The following is a 12,828-nucleotide window of genomic DNA, read 5'->3' as shown; positions in this document are numbered from 1 at the left end:
TTTGAGCATAACTCTCATCCAAGCTCCAATTGAGATGATTCAAGATGCTATGGAACGCCAAGACAAAGCTCTACAGCTTTCATGTTTTGAGTTTTAAGAGATATGGGATGCATCAAAGTCGAAATCAGGCTTGAAGTTGCTGCATCTGCACTGTTGACGTTCTGGAATGTTCCTTTGCCTGAAATTCTAATATGCGTATCTGATGTGGTTTATTTTTGGAAGCCTCTAGATCTGGTGCACGAAATTTCCAGCTGAAAAACACCACTTTCCTAGTTGTATTAGGACTTTGTTTTATTTTTAATATTTTTCCTTAAATAGTTAGATTTGGATACTATTATTGAGAATATTTTTAGGAGATTTTGTAGGCTTGGGAAAGGGGGAATTAACGGGTAAAAGGAGGAGGAGAAATCAGAATCACACACACATGCCTCTCTCTCCCCTCTTCTCTAATTTTTTCCTTTGAGTTTTCATCATGGCCTTACTTGGCTAAACTTTTATACATGGTCGAAGAAAACTGAAGCCTTGGAATCAATAAAACTGTGAGATCTAATTTGTTTTTATTGTTCGATTTATGTTTTGAATATCGGATGTTCTTCTGTGCTTATTTTCATGATTGTCTCGTTTGATTACTAGGAGGCCTACTAATTTATTATTCGTTGCAATTTATTGCTAGGTTAGATATCAAATCCGTAATTATTTGATCTCTCTAACTTGTGAAGCAACCAAGATTTAATAATTTTCTGTGTCAGAAATTATTAGATCTTAGGAAGAATGCTCAACTAAATTAAATGCAACCGCTTGTGTTTGTGTTGTTTAGTTTCATCAATCACTCAAATTCTTAAGGCTACTACTAGATTAAACCTTTAACGCTTGTCTTGGGTTGTTTAGTAGTTAGGGTTTATTAGATTGCTTGTTTTCTAATTAATTACGACTAAGGAGAGATAGGAAAATAGTTCCAACGGTGAATATTCAAATTGTGAATTGATATATACTTACATCGATGATTAGTTGTAAAATTCAAATGGTGGATGTTGACTTGGACCAAGGTTTGTTCTCTTGATTGATTTTGATATTTTAATTTGAATTGTTCCTTAATTGTTTTTCTTAAAATTGTTTTCATTATACTCAAACCCCCCCCTCCTTGTTCACGTAGCATAAAACTAGGCTAGATACTCTCTGTGGGAACGATCCTTACTCGCACTACTACATATATTTTTAGGAGTATAGGTTTTATTTTTGGTTGCCTGTGACAACACACCATCTGAAAACTCCATTATAAAAGCACAAGCAAACTAACCAAAAAACCAACTTAGCCACCCCTCTGAGACTCTGAATTTCGTTGGTCATTTTTACTAATGGCTCAGCTTTCTTCTAGCTCATCATCCATCACCTTTAACCCATACCCATCTGATCCCAGATATTCTTCTCCTCCCTTTACACTACCACAGCTCGTAAGTGTCTTCCAATTAGCCACAAACAGCCCATTACCCATAAAAGACTTCAGTCTCAATATCAACCGCATCTCACTCACTCAAAAGTAGCCCACATTCATCTTATTTATGTCTTATAAATTTACACCCACTAAAATCTTAATTTAAATACTTGCTGCACTGAGCTAGGGATCTTTCTCTCCCTTCACACCATGCTGATTAATCCTCCATTTTTTCTTCCTAGGGAACCTTTAATCTTTACTTTTTACTTTACCGTTGAAGGATATGATGTATTTGTAACAATAGAACTTTTCCCTCACATTGATGTAATGATGGCTGAAAGCAACATAAATTCCTCTTGAATAAGACATATAAGAACCTAAAATTTGCTTAAATACTATCTAATTATTGATGGCTGGATTGTGTAATTCCACTTTTACTATTGGACAATTCATCTTTTGGACTTAAGTATAACTTCACCCTTACCACTGGAGAATTTATTTCCCTTGAACTATCAAAACAGGACCACTAATGTTCTAATTAACACTACAAAAAATATTGCTATTTGCAACGAAACTTTTTTGACGATTACAAAAAGCCATTGTAAAAACTAGCTTTTTTGACGACAAGTCTCTTCCATCGACAATGACTCGTCAAATATCAACAAATTTGTGACGGCAAAATAAGTCTGTCGAAAATGCCTATTATTTTTGTCGAAAATGCGATTTTTTTTGGAGGGAAATGTTCCCGCCTTACTTTTTTCGACAGCATAAAAATGTTCATCGCTAGTAAGGTATTATTTATGATGACTGATGAAAAACCGTTGGATTTATTAACACTTGTCACGACTTTGGTACATCGAAAATAAAAAAAATATATATATTTTTTATGATGTTAGTATTTGCGACAAACAATCTTCCATCGTAAATATAAAAGAGGGTATTATTTGTGCAACGAAAATACAAAAAATATATTTTTTATGGTGTTATTATTTGTGACAAACACGATTCCATTGTAAATAAATAAATAAAGGGTATTAACGACAGACATGAAGCCATCGAAAATGGTAAAATATTTTGGAGGGAAAATCCCCCTTTACTTTTCACATTTGTGACAACATTCATCCATCGCAATGTATATATTTTATTTTTTTCCTAATTGAGTTTGTATTTATGATAAACATGCTAGCTGTTGTAAATAGTTAATTTGCTTTTAAAAGAAAGAATGTATACTTTAAAAGTTTAAAATTTGGCAGAAAATTTTTTTGTTCTTTACCGCCACCCCCTCCCCCCTACCCCAACCCCTCTCAAAATTTAGAATTTGGCAACAAAAAATTTAAAATTCAAATCATCCAAAAAAATTTTAATTTATACTTTAAAATTTTATAATTTTATAATTTTCCCCTATAAATTTGTCTAAAAAATTCAAAAAATAAAATAAAGTTGGTACAACAATGTGAACAAATCCATCTTCTCAATAAAATAAAATAAAAAACCCAAAAATATAGGAAATTCCTTTCAGGAAAACATATCCCTAATTACAAAACAAAACAAAAACAAAAAATCCCAAATTTGTCTTCCTCAACAAATCCCTAATTCCCAGTACAAAAACCAAAAAAAAAAAAAAAAAAAAAACAAAAACAAAAACGCTATCTTACAATTACTCTCTTGCGTCGTCAGTATCTTTGCTTATCTCTACACCATTGTTCTCCATACTTGCCAAAATCCAATTGCCATGCTAAGCCACTGGTATCACTTACTCTCTCTCGCTCTCTTTGTTTGCACTTTAGTTTTTTGTATAGTTTTAAGTTTTATACTGCGTTAAATGAATCCCCTCATGAATAGAGATAAAGTGGTAGTGGATGGTTGAGTACTGAGCCAAAATGCTAATGAATGAATGGCTGAAATTTTTTTTTGATTAAAAAAATATATTTGAATGAATGGTTGGTGTTTGTTGTGGATATATAATAATATAATATTGATTAGTGTACCGTTGAATATTTATGTCTGTAAAACTGCAAGGAGACTATAATCTTACTGGCTTTTCAATAATATAAGTATTTGTTGAAGATGTAACAATAGTATAATAATAGTAATTTATTAAATTTCTTGGAAATCTATATCAGATTGCTTGGAAACCGTAATTTTAGTGGGAAACAAGTTGGCTTCTTTTATTAGTTATTTAAATTACCTTTAATTTAAAAAAGCCAATGCTGAGACTTGATCCAGATGACGTGACAATGAATAAACATTTGATTGTAATGAGTTGAGAATTTTATATTTTTATTTTTGTTGATTCAGATTTTAGAGTAGATATTTTTCTATACAATTTCTTGAAGAGTATTCTTTATTTACTTTTTTTTTCCTCAAAAAAAAAATCTCTCTTTATTTACTCTAAAGTATTATATAAAACATTAAACATACCTATAAAATAATCATTATAACTAAATGTTTATTAAAAAAAAAATCATTATAACTTTGTATATTGTATTAAATTTTTAAAAATAGTGATAAATCTGAAACGGTACATCGATATTGATCGGTACTCAAAATATATTGTATCACTGACCAAACTGGTACAGCCTTTTTGAAGGGGTGTTTGGTATATGTATTTAAAAACATATGTTTTATTGTTTGAAAACATATATAAAAATACATGTGAGTAAAAGAACATATAAAAATATATATAATGTTATTTAAAAACTAAAAATTTTTCTTTAAAATGGTTTACCTAACACCCCTAAATTGCTGAGTATAGACAAATATGCAGTAACAGTGCCGAAGTAGGGGCTTGATGAAAAAAGAAAAAACCTTCTGCGCCTAGGGAGTTCTGACATGCCATCATAAAAAAGAAAAATAAAAAGAAAAGAAAAGAAATAATTGTTGTTTTTCCCCGTAAGGCCATGTGCCTAACTGTACTTGGAGTTTTTATATTTTTTGGTTTATCTGTACTTGGAGTTATCATCTCAAGAGATGATAATGGTGGCAGGTGGTAGGAAAGTACAAGTGATTTGATTTAGATGATATTGTCATGTATTTAGTTTTGTCCTTATCTCAAAAGTGAACTAAAGGTGGCAAGTGGCAAAAAGTAAAGTGTGTATATATATATATATATATTTACTAGTTATAGACCTGTGCGTTGCACGGTTTTATAAAAAAACTTATAAAATAAATGTATAAATAATTACATATTTTAATAGATTCAATAAAGATAAAAGAAAAAATTATCAAATGTAAGTAATTATCTCACTAAAATGAGGGGTAAGATTTCTTCCTAAAACTAAATTAAATTGATAATTCCAAATTGAATTTTAAATTGATAATTATTTTAAAAAAACTTACTAAACAATTGATAAATCTAAAATTAATATAATCTTGATGATATTATAAATTAAAATTAAAGTTGATAATTCAAGAATATACGTGTAGAACATCTTGATAATTTGATGTAACATAAAAATCAAATAAGAAAATTGTTAAAATTAATCTATTAATTCTAACCATATTTAATCATTAATTCTAAGACCATAACCCTAACCCTAAGCATATAAATTAGATCAAATCTAAGAAAATTAGTTTAAACAAAAGGCAATCGATACACAAAATCTAATCAATTTAATAAAAACAAATTACAAAAACAAAGAAGGAGCCTTTGGAAACTTGACAATGTTTTGAATTCATTAATTAAAATCACATGAAGAAAAAAAAACCAATAATAACACTAAAGAAAATAAACAAAATGAAAATAATAATAATAAATGAAGAAAGAATGCATACTTGCATCGTCATGAGATTTAGACATTCACATATTGAAATAAGCTTCACTCCAAAAAAGATATATAGGGTTGTATATATTGGTAGAGTTCCATTTGAAATATAATTCATTTAAATCTTATTGAAATTAAAGATATCTAATCAATGGTTTTTTTTTTATCCCATAAAAATTGGAATTAAAAAAAGGTCATATGAATAGAATGAAAAAAAAAAAAAAAAAAAAAAAAAAAAAAAAAAAGAGTTGATTCAACATAACGTAACATATAAATTTTTTTTTTTAAATAAAATAAAAGAGAGAAAAAGAGAACGTGGTTGATAACTATAAGGAATTTAAATATAAATATATATATATATATATTTTAATGTCATCAACATAGAAATTATCAAATTAATAGAGATATATACAGTTTTTTTGGATAGATAGAGATTATCAAATTATTGGAGATATATATTGTTTCTTGAGATAGATTTATATTAATAACCTCTTGAAGAATTTGGATTGTGCTTATCCCTTAATAATCAAGTTTTGTAGCTTGATATTTTGATAAATAAATAAAAAATAATGTTAATTAGATGATAAATATTATCTAAATTAAATTTTTGTATGTTAAATATTATTCCTTAATTTAAGAAATATATCCTAACAAAATAAAAAATAATGTTAATCTAATTTTATTTAATGATAAGAATAAATTAGAGTGATGAAGAAGACTGTAGCAAATAAAAGATAAGCACTTAGCCATTAGCATGATTACAATTCATGACATGAGATTATTATATTAGTACTTTTTTGTTTTCCTCTCTTTTTTTGGTTTAAATTCTATCTTTAGGTAATTCTTTTAGATAGACACAACTGTCATAGTTGTAAATGAAATATTACTTTCTTTCATTACTTGATTTGTCATATTTATCCAAAAACTATGTATATATCTATTCTTAAAATCTAAACAGTTTAATCAAAATTCATATGTAAACTATAAAATAGATAATAAAAATAAATGATTATTTTACTTTTAAGTTATATAATGAATGTATATTGTGTAAAACTAATGTATTATAAAAGGCATATATATATATATATATATATATAAAATAATTGAATGGAAGATGGTAGATAGCTTGCAACTAATATGAAAGGAGATACCTAAAATTTAAGGCTCAAGTAATATTTGAATGGAAAAACCTTAAATTTAGTAATTAAAAACTATCCAAAAAATGATTGAAAGCATATTTAAGTGGAAACATTAATTCAATAATTAAGAAAAATATAAATTAATAAACATTTAAGAATTTGAAGTAGAGAGACTTACATGAAAATTTAATTTTTGTCCTTGAAAGCATGGGAGAAGACACCAAAACTTGAGTGATTTTCACCCTACCAAAAAATTATAATAAACAAAGAGGATGTGTATATATATATAGATATAAACTTCAAGTTTTTTTTTTTTTTTTTTTTTTTTTGGTTGAGAAAAACTAAGAGTTAAGACATTGGTAATAAGTTTTCATCCACAATTGAAAATATAGCATTGAGATATGATGAGAATTGAGAAGTTATACCTTTCAATAGTAGGTCATTTTTGGCCTGTGAACAATAATCTCTATTATTTGATCTCAACCTCTCTGTGTAATTATTAACAAAACAAAATAAGTAGCACAAAAAAAAAAAACAAAAAAAAAAACCTACTTAATATGATATTTGCTATCTAGTTCACCTAAATAAGTTTTTTCAAAGGGATGATAAAGCTTTTACTACAAAGAGATACAATATGCTAAACAATAGAGAATAAAACTTAAACTACAAAGAGAATAGTAGATCATTAAAACAAATGCAGTAGCTTCCTAGTTAACAATATGGGCAATACAATCTATTATATCTTTTAATTAAGCTCTAAAACAATCCAAGTGTTGTGAATATTGTGCAAGAATGTGTGCTGAAAACTCCAATCTATCAAACTTGTTACAATCATCTTTGCATCTTCACTGATGTGCCTCATCTGTGATATGTTTTCTAGGACCTCATAGTGCATATATAAAAAAGTTGATAATAACAATTAAAATTTGTGTCTATCTAAAACATTGTCAAAGCATTAGGGTAAACTTTTAGAATTGATTTAATAGCTGGAATTAAAGAAAATAAAAAATAAAAAATTCCTTGTAATGAGCACCACATAAAGAAAATAAATCTAAAGCTTCTAACCACAATATATGCACAAACTTCAAAAGATTAGGCAGAGTACAAAAGGCTTTGAAAAAACTGCAACAAAATACATATAATAGATGACTGAAGCTAAGCAAGTTCATGTGCCACATGATTGTTTTCTAAGATTGAAACCATGGCAAGCCATGAAAGATGTTCTGTATCATGTGTCCAAGAGGCCCAATTGATTCGTTGGTTTGACCATAGATTTCTACTTCTGGTGCAAAAGCCTCCGTTCGTTTTCTAAATAGAAACAGATAACTTGGTTTTCTAGTTTCAGAATAATTCTAGCAATAGAAGAGTTTTGGATATATTTGGAAATATTTATGATTTTAACATTTCAGATTGATTAGCCTTCATTGAATTGTTCTTGGAGATAAATATGATTTTAGCATTTCAAATTGATAAGCCTCCATCAAATAATTCTTTATGATCTAATCTAAAGTTGTTGATAAACTTGGAGACGCAAAGGAGAGTAAAAATTATTAATAATTCATAAAAGTTAAAATTTTTATCATCTTAGAAATTATAGGACAAAAAGATAAGGACAAAACAAATATATATCTATTTTTTGATTTTTGGGTTTGTTGATAACATTTTAGATAGATATAACTATTATAGTTGTAAATCAAATACTACTTTCTTTCATTACTTGATTTGTCATATTTATCCAAAAAATATGTATATATCTATTCTTAAAATCTAAAAATTTAAGAAAATTTCTGCAATTTGGTGCCGCCACTTGGTGCAACCGCGGCGTCTAAGCCCAACTTTTATTATATATAATATGATATGTTTTGAATATGTAGATTTTTTGTGTGAGTTAATAATGAAGAAATTATTAGAATTTTTTTAATAACCTCTCTTTTGACTGGGTACTATTATTTGTATATGTTATTTGTCTATAATTATTTAATTAAATTAGTGGATTTCTAAAATTTAATTAACTTTTTCATGTTAGTTTACAATATATTCAGAGGTGGTATTGTTAATTTAGTGCTTTTGTTTTTAACTTTTATAATAAGTTTATGTATCACAATTTTGACAAGAATAATTGTTAATATTTATGTCATTTTTGAGGGGTGTAGATATAATGCCGGTTGATAAATCTTGGATCAGTCTTTCTAGTAGGTCATGTGAGGAATATAATAAATGGAGTAATAGAGTTTGTTGATTATGCGTTTCAACGTATCAAAGATGAAGATATGAAGATAAAATGTCCTTGTAATGATTGTAATAATGGATATAGAAGAACACGAGTTGAGGTTACAAGAGACCTCTTATGGAAAGGGATGAGGCGTGATTATACTAGATAGCATCTCCATGGAGAGGGAAATAGTGATGAGGACGAGGAAGGTAGTGATAAGGATGAGGATAATAGTAGTGAGGATGAACAAAATATTGATGATATCCATAATATGATACGAGATGCTTATCACTGTATCATACCCATAACCATCTATATGTTTGTGCTTCCTAATAAAAATATTAATTAAAAAATTTGGACGGGTGGTTTGGTGGTTGCATTCTAGCATTCTACACACACATGGTTTAAAAAAAAGAATATGCTATAGGCACAAACTATTTTGCAACATTTTTACAAATTGTTGATATGATAAATTCTTACTGATTTTCATATGAACCCACTACTAACATCACATTTTTACTTACCAATAACACCTGCCAAATCAATAATTTGTAAAATAGTTTATGAGTTTAGTACTTTCCTTAAAACAATATATATATATATATATATATATATATCACTTTACCTACTAATTTTAACTTTAGTCATAACCCATCTTTGCATCTACCCTTAAAAAACACAATAAAACACTCCAAAAATAAAACATAGATATGAGAATCTCTCTCTCTCTCTTTCTCTCTCTCTCTCTCTCCACACGACATTATAAGAAACAATAGTTTTATTTTTTGTATTTATTTATTTATTTTAATTTCTGACTAAAAATCTCCTAACACCATTTCACCTTTCTTTTTCTTTTCTTCTTCTCCATTCGTTCCCTCTTTCTATTTCTCTCATTTTTTTTTTCCAACCTTTGTCTTCTCTCGCTGCTTCTTTTCCTTCCACATCTTCTCACTTTTAAATCTAAAAGCCATGTTGAGTGGAAAATGAGGAAGCAGACAACTTGATTTATTGCCATTGGTGGAGGCATTGAGGGGTGGGAGTTGACCAAAGGACAATTATTGCCGGTTTTTTTGGTGAGTATTAGGAAAGCTGTGGACTCTGGTGTTTCATTTTGTGTGATGGAGTTGTTGTTAATTGTTATACATGTTTGGGCATCATTAGTGGTTGGGTCACAACAGTTTGAGTATTAGATTTGAAGGTTTGATTGGTGGTTGGTAGTGGTTGGGTGATTTCTTATGGTAAATAACTAAGCCATGCGGATTATGAGGAAGCAGACAACTTGGTTTATTGGTGGAGGCATTGAGGGGTGGGACTTGACCAAAGTGAATCATGGAAGATTTTTGGTGAGTTTTAGGAAAGTTGTGTAAGATCTTGGCTATTGAGTGGTCGATCTTGCAAATGAAATCCTAAATTTTCGATTTTTTTTTTTTTTTAAATATCGTAGAGTAGATAAACAATGTTTAAATAAAGTAGTAAAAAAAAGCATAGAAAGTCCAGTACTGCTTGTAAAAGAAAGAAATGGACTAGGCAAAAAAGGAAAGAGTGACTTTTTTGGTTAAATTTAGCTAAATATCTGGCTTAATTCTTTGCAAAATGCTATAAAAGTTGAAATTTAAGAAATAGTAAACAACTAAACACTTATCTACAACTTATAGAATTATAATTTTGATTGGACTATCGATCACAAATTCTTAGGACAATGTCCTACAGTTATTGAAAAACAACTAAGCGAGTAAAAATATTACACACTATACAGCAAGGATAACAAATCCTTTTTTTATATATATAATGATTAAAGAGCCATACTGGAAATTTTTAGCGCCAGAGATTAAGGGCAATGCAACCTTAATGCTTCACTTAATGCATTCAAATCAGAGTATGATGATCCTCCTTCTTCAACGGCCCTCCTTGCCATCTCTCCAAGTGCCTTGGCTCTGGCCGCTTCTTCACCCACCAAAATTTGCCTCATTGCCCTTTCTATTGCTTCCCTCTTGATACCATCCACCACTCTAGTCCATTGTTGAGCACCAACACTAATTCCAATTTTCAGTACTTGAGTTATCAACTTCTCATTGTAAAACTGCTCAGAAGCCATAGGCCATGTGACCATAGGCACCCCTGAAGCCACTCCTTCCAAGGTCGAGTTCCACCCACAATGAGTAACAAATCCTCCAACTGCTTCATGATCAAGGATCAAAACTTGGGGTGCCCAACCTCTTATAATTAATCCTTTACCTTCCATTCTTTCCTCAAATCCTTTAGGTAGCCAATCTTCCTCTTCTTTCTCATTTTTGCCTTTCCTCACAACCCAAATGAATTGTTGTTCTGAAGCCTCAAGACCCATTGCAAGTTCGAAAAGCTGAGAATCACTAAAATTTGGCATACTCCCCAAACAAATATAAATAACCGAATTGAGTTTCTTTGTACTAAGCCACTTTAAACATTCATGTTCATCAATGGAAGCTTCCTTTCCCCTTTGGGCTTTATCTTCAGCATCCTTGTTGCATAGTGAAACTGGACCTATATGCCATGCCTTTATTCCCAAAACTTTCCTGTAATGATCTGCATAAGCCGGCTCAAGCTCATAGAAGCTGTTAACAACCACCCCATAGCTTGTAAACTCTGACTCCATAGCTTCTTTCAACAACTTGTAAAAGTCTGTTTCAGCTTCTTGCAGATAGAAATCAGGAAGTTGCATCCTTGTCAACTTTATCTCTCCTGGAAAGCTAGGAATGACAAAAGGTTCAGAATCAGAGAAAACTTTCTTGTGGGGTTCATATTGTTGCAAACTATGTTGTGAAGACACGGAAAAAAAACTGGTTACCGAGAAAACAAGCCTAGGAATACCAAAATTAGCTGCAACATCAGTTGCCCATGGAAAGAACATGTCGGCAACAAGGCAACCAGGTTGGTACTCTTCTAGTAGTTGCTCAAGTGGTTGTTGGAGCATTTTAGTGGCTTTGATAAATTTGTCAGACATATCTTTGGAAGTCACTGAGTCAACATTCTCACATCCTTCAGGCAGGCCAGCCTCTACAGCCGGGAACTTGATGATCTGGATATCAACGTTGGTGCCGCGAGTTTTGGAGAATATAGGCACGTTGCGAGGAGTAGTGACAATCGTTGCCTTCACACCTCGCTCTGCGAATAGCTTGGCCATGTCCATCGTTGGTATCAGGTGGCCATGGGCCATCAAAGGGAAGAAGAATATGTGAAGCTGACGACTTTTGCTACCCATAACACCTGGAACAAGCGGAATAGAGAGGTTATTAGGCTAGGCTATATTTTGCAGTGTTGGTATGAGAAATTTGTTGGACATGAACATATATAGACATAGTACATTATAGTAGCCCACAGGGGTCCGGAATACTTTGGAATATACTTCTTTGTGCTGTTAAATGCACCGCTCTCATTTCAGTGTCCACAAGTTGTTGTGCGTATTAGGCTAGGCAATTATTACAGTCATTCAGTGTCAAATGCTTACTGGCATTCACATTTCTTTTTCTTTTTCTTTTCTTCTCCATTCGTTCCCTCCTTCTATCTCTTTTTTTTTTTTTTTTTTTTTTTTTTTTTCCCACCTTTGTCTTCTCTCCCTGCTTCTTTTCCTTCCACATCTTCTTACTTTCAAATCTAAAATCAAGTGGATAATGAGGAAGCAGACAACTTGGTTTATTGCCATTGGTGGAGGCATTGAGGGGTGGGACTTGACCAAAGGATAATTATTGCAGTTTTTTCGGTGAGTATTAGGGAAGTTGTGGACTCTGGTGTTTCATTTTGAGTTATGGAGTTGTTATACATGTTTGGGCATCATTGGTGGTTGGGTCACGGCAGTTTGAGTATTAGATTTGTAGGTTTGATTGGTGGTTGGGTGATTTCTTTTGGTAAATAACTAATATTTAGAAGGGAAAATTATAGTAAACTCACTTGTGATTTGGCCCGTTTTCACTTTACCTCGTGGTTTAAAACTTAACACTTTGTCCATCTGTGTTAAGTTCCGTTTGGTCTCTGTTACCCACTTTTGGCTTTTTCGTTAAAAAAAAAAAAAAAAAAATTACCAACAAAACATAACATAACCCGAATCAAAAAGTTAGGGTTTGAATTTTTTAAAAGAGCTTGGGTTATGGGGTTTTGAAAGATCTTCTCTAATCGATTTTGAAACGTGGAATAGCTGCTTCAAATCCTCATGATTCACACCGCACAAAACCCTAATCTTGTGTGTTTTATTTATTTTACAACAAGAAAGTTTTGTTTTTTCTTTGTTGTAGAGATACATTTAGCAGC

At 30.6% G+C, this 12,828-nt stretch overlaps 1 protein-coding gene across 4 annotated transcripts in view; it reads right to left on the bottom strand.

The window, feature by feature from the left end:
* Positions 1-12,828, bottom strand: part of LOC126707389 (scopoletin glucosyltransferase-like) — a 98,587-nt gene that overhangs the window by 70,410 nt on the left and 15,349 nt on the right. The window contains exons 1-2 of one of the 4 annotated variants that reach the window (XM_050407005.1): positions 11,888-12,047; positions 10,762-11,790 (exon numbers count right to left, since the gene is read on the bottom strand). In XM_050407005.1, the coding sequence (XP_050262962.1) occupies positions 10,762-11,785 (1,024 nt within the window). In that variant the 5' untranslated portion in view covers positions 11,786-11,790; positions 11,888-12,047. The other 3 variants (XM_050407004.1, XM_050407002.1, XM_050407003.1) reach the window with 3 other exon arrangements.

This window comes from Quercus robur, chromosome 11 (assembly GCF_932294415.1).
Source record: "Quercus robur chromosome 11, dhQueRobu3.1, whole genome shotgun sequence".
Taxonomy (NCBI): domain Eukaryota; kingdom Viridiplantae; phylum Streptophyta; class Magnoliopsida; order Fagales; family Fagaceae; genus Quercus; species Quercus robur.
Note: the sequence above shows the minus strand (reverse complement) of the source record. Positions and strands in the feature narration are given on the sequence as shown.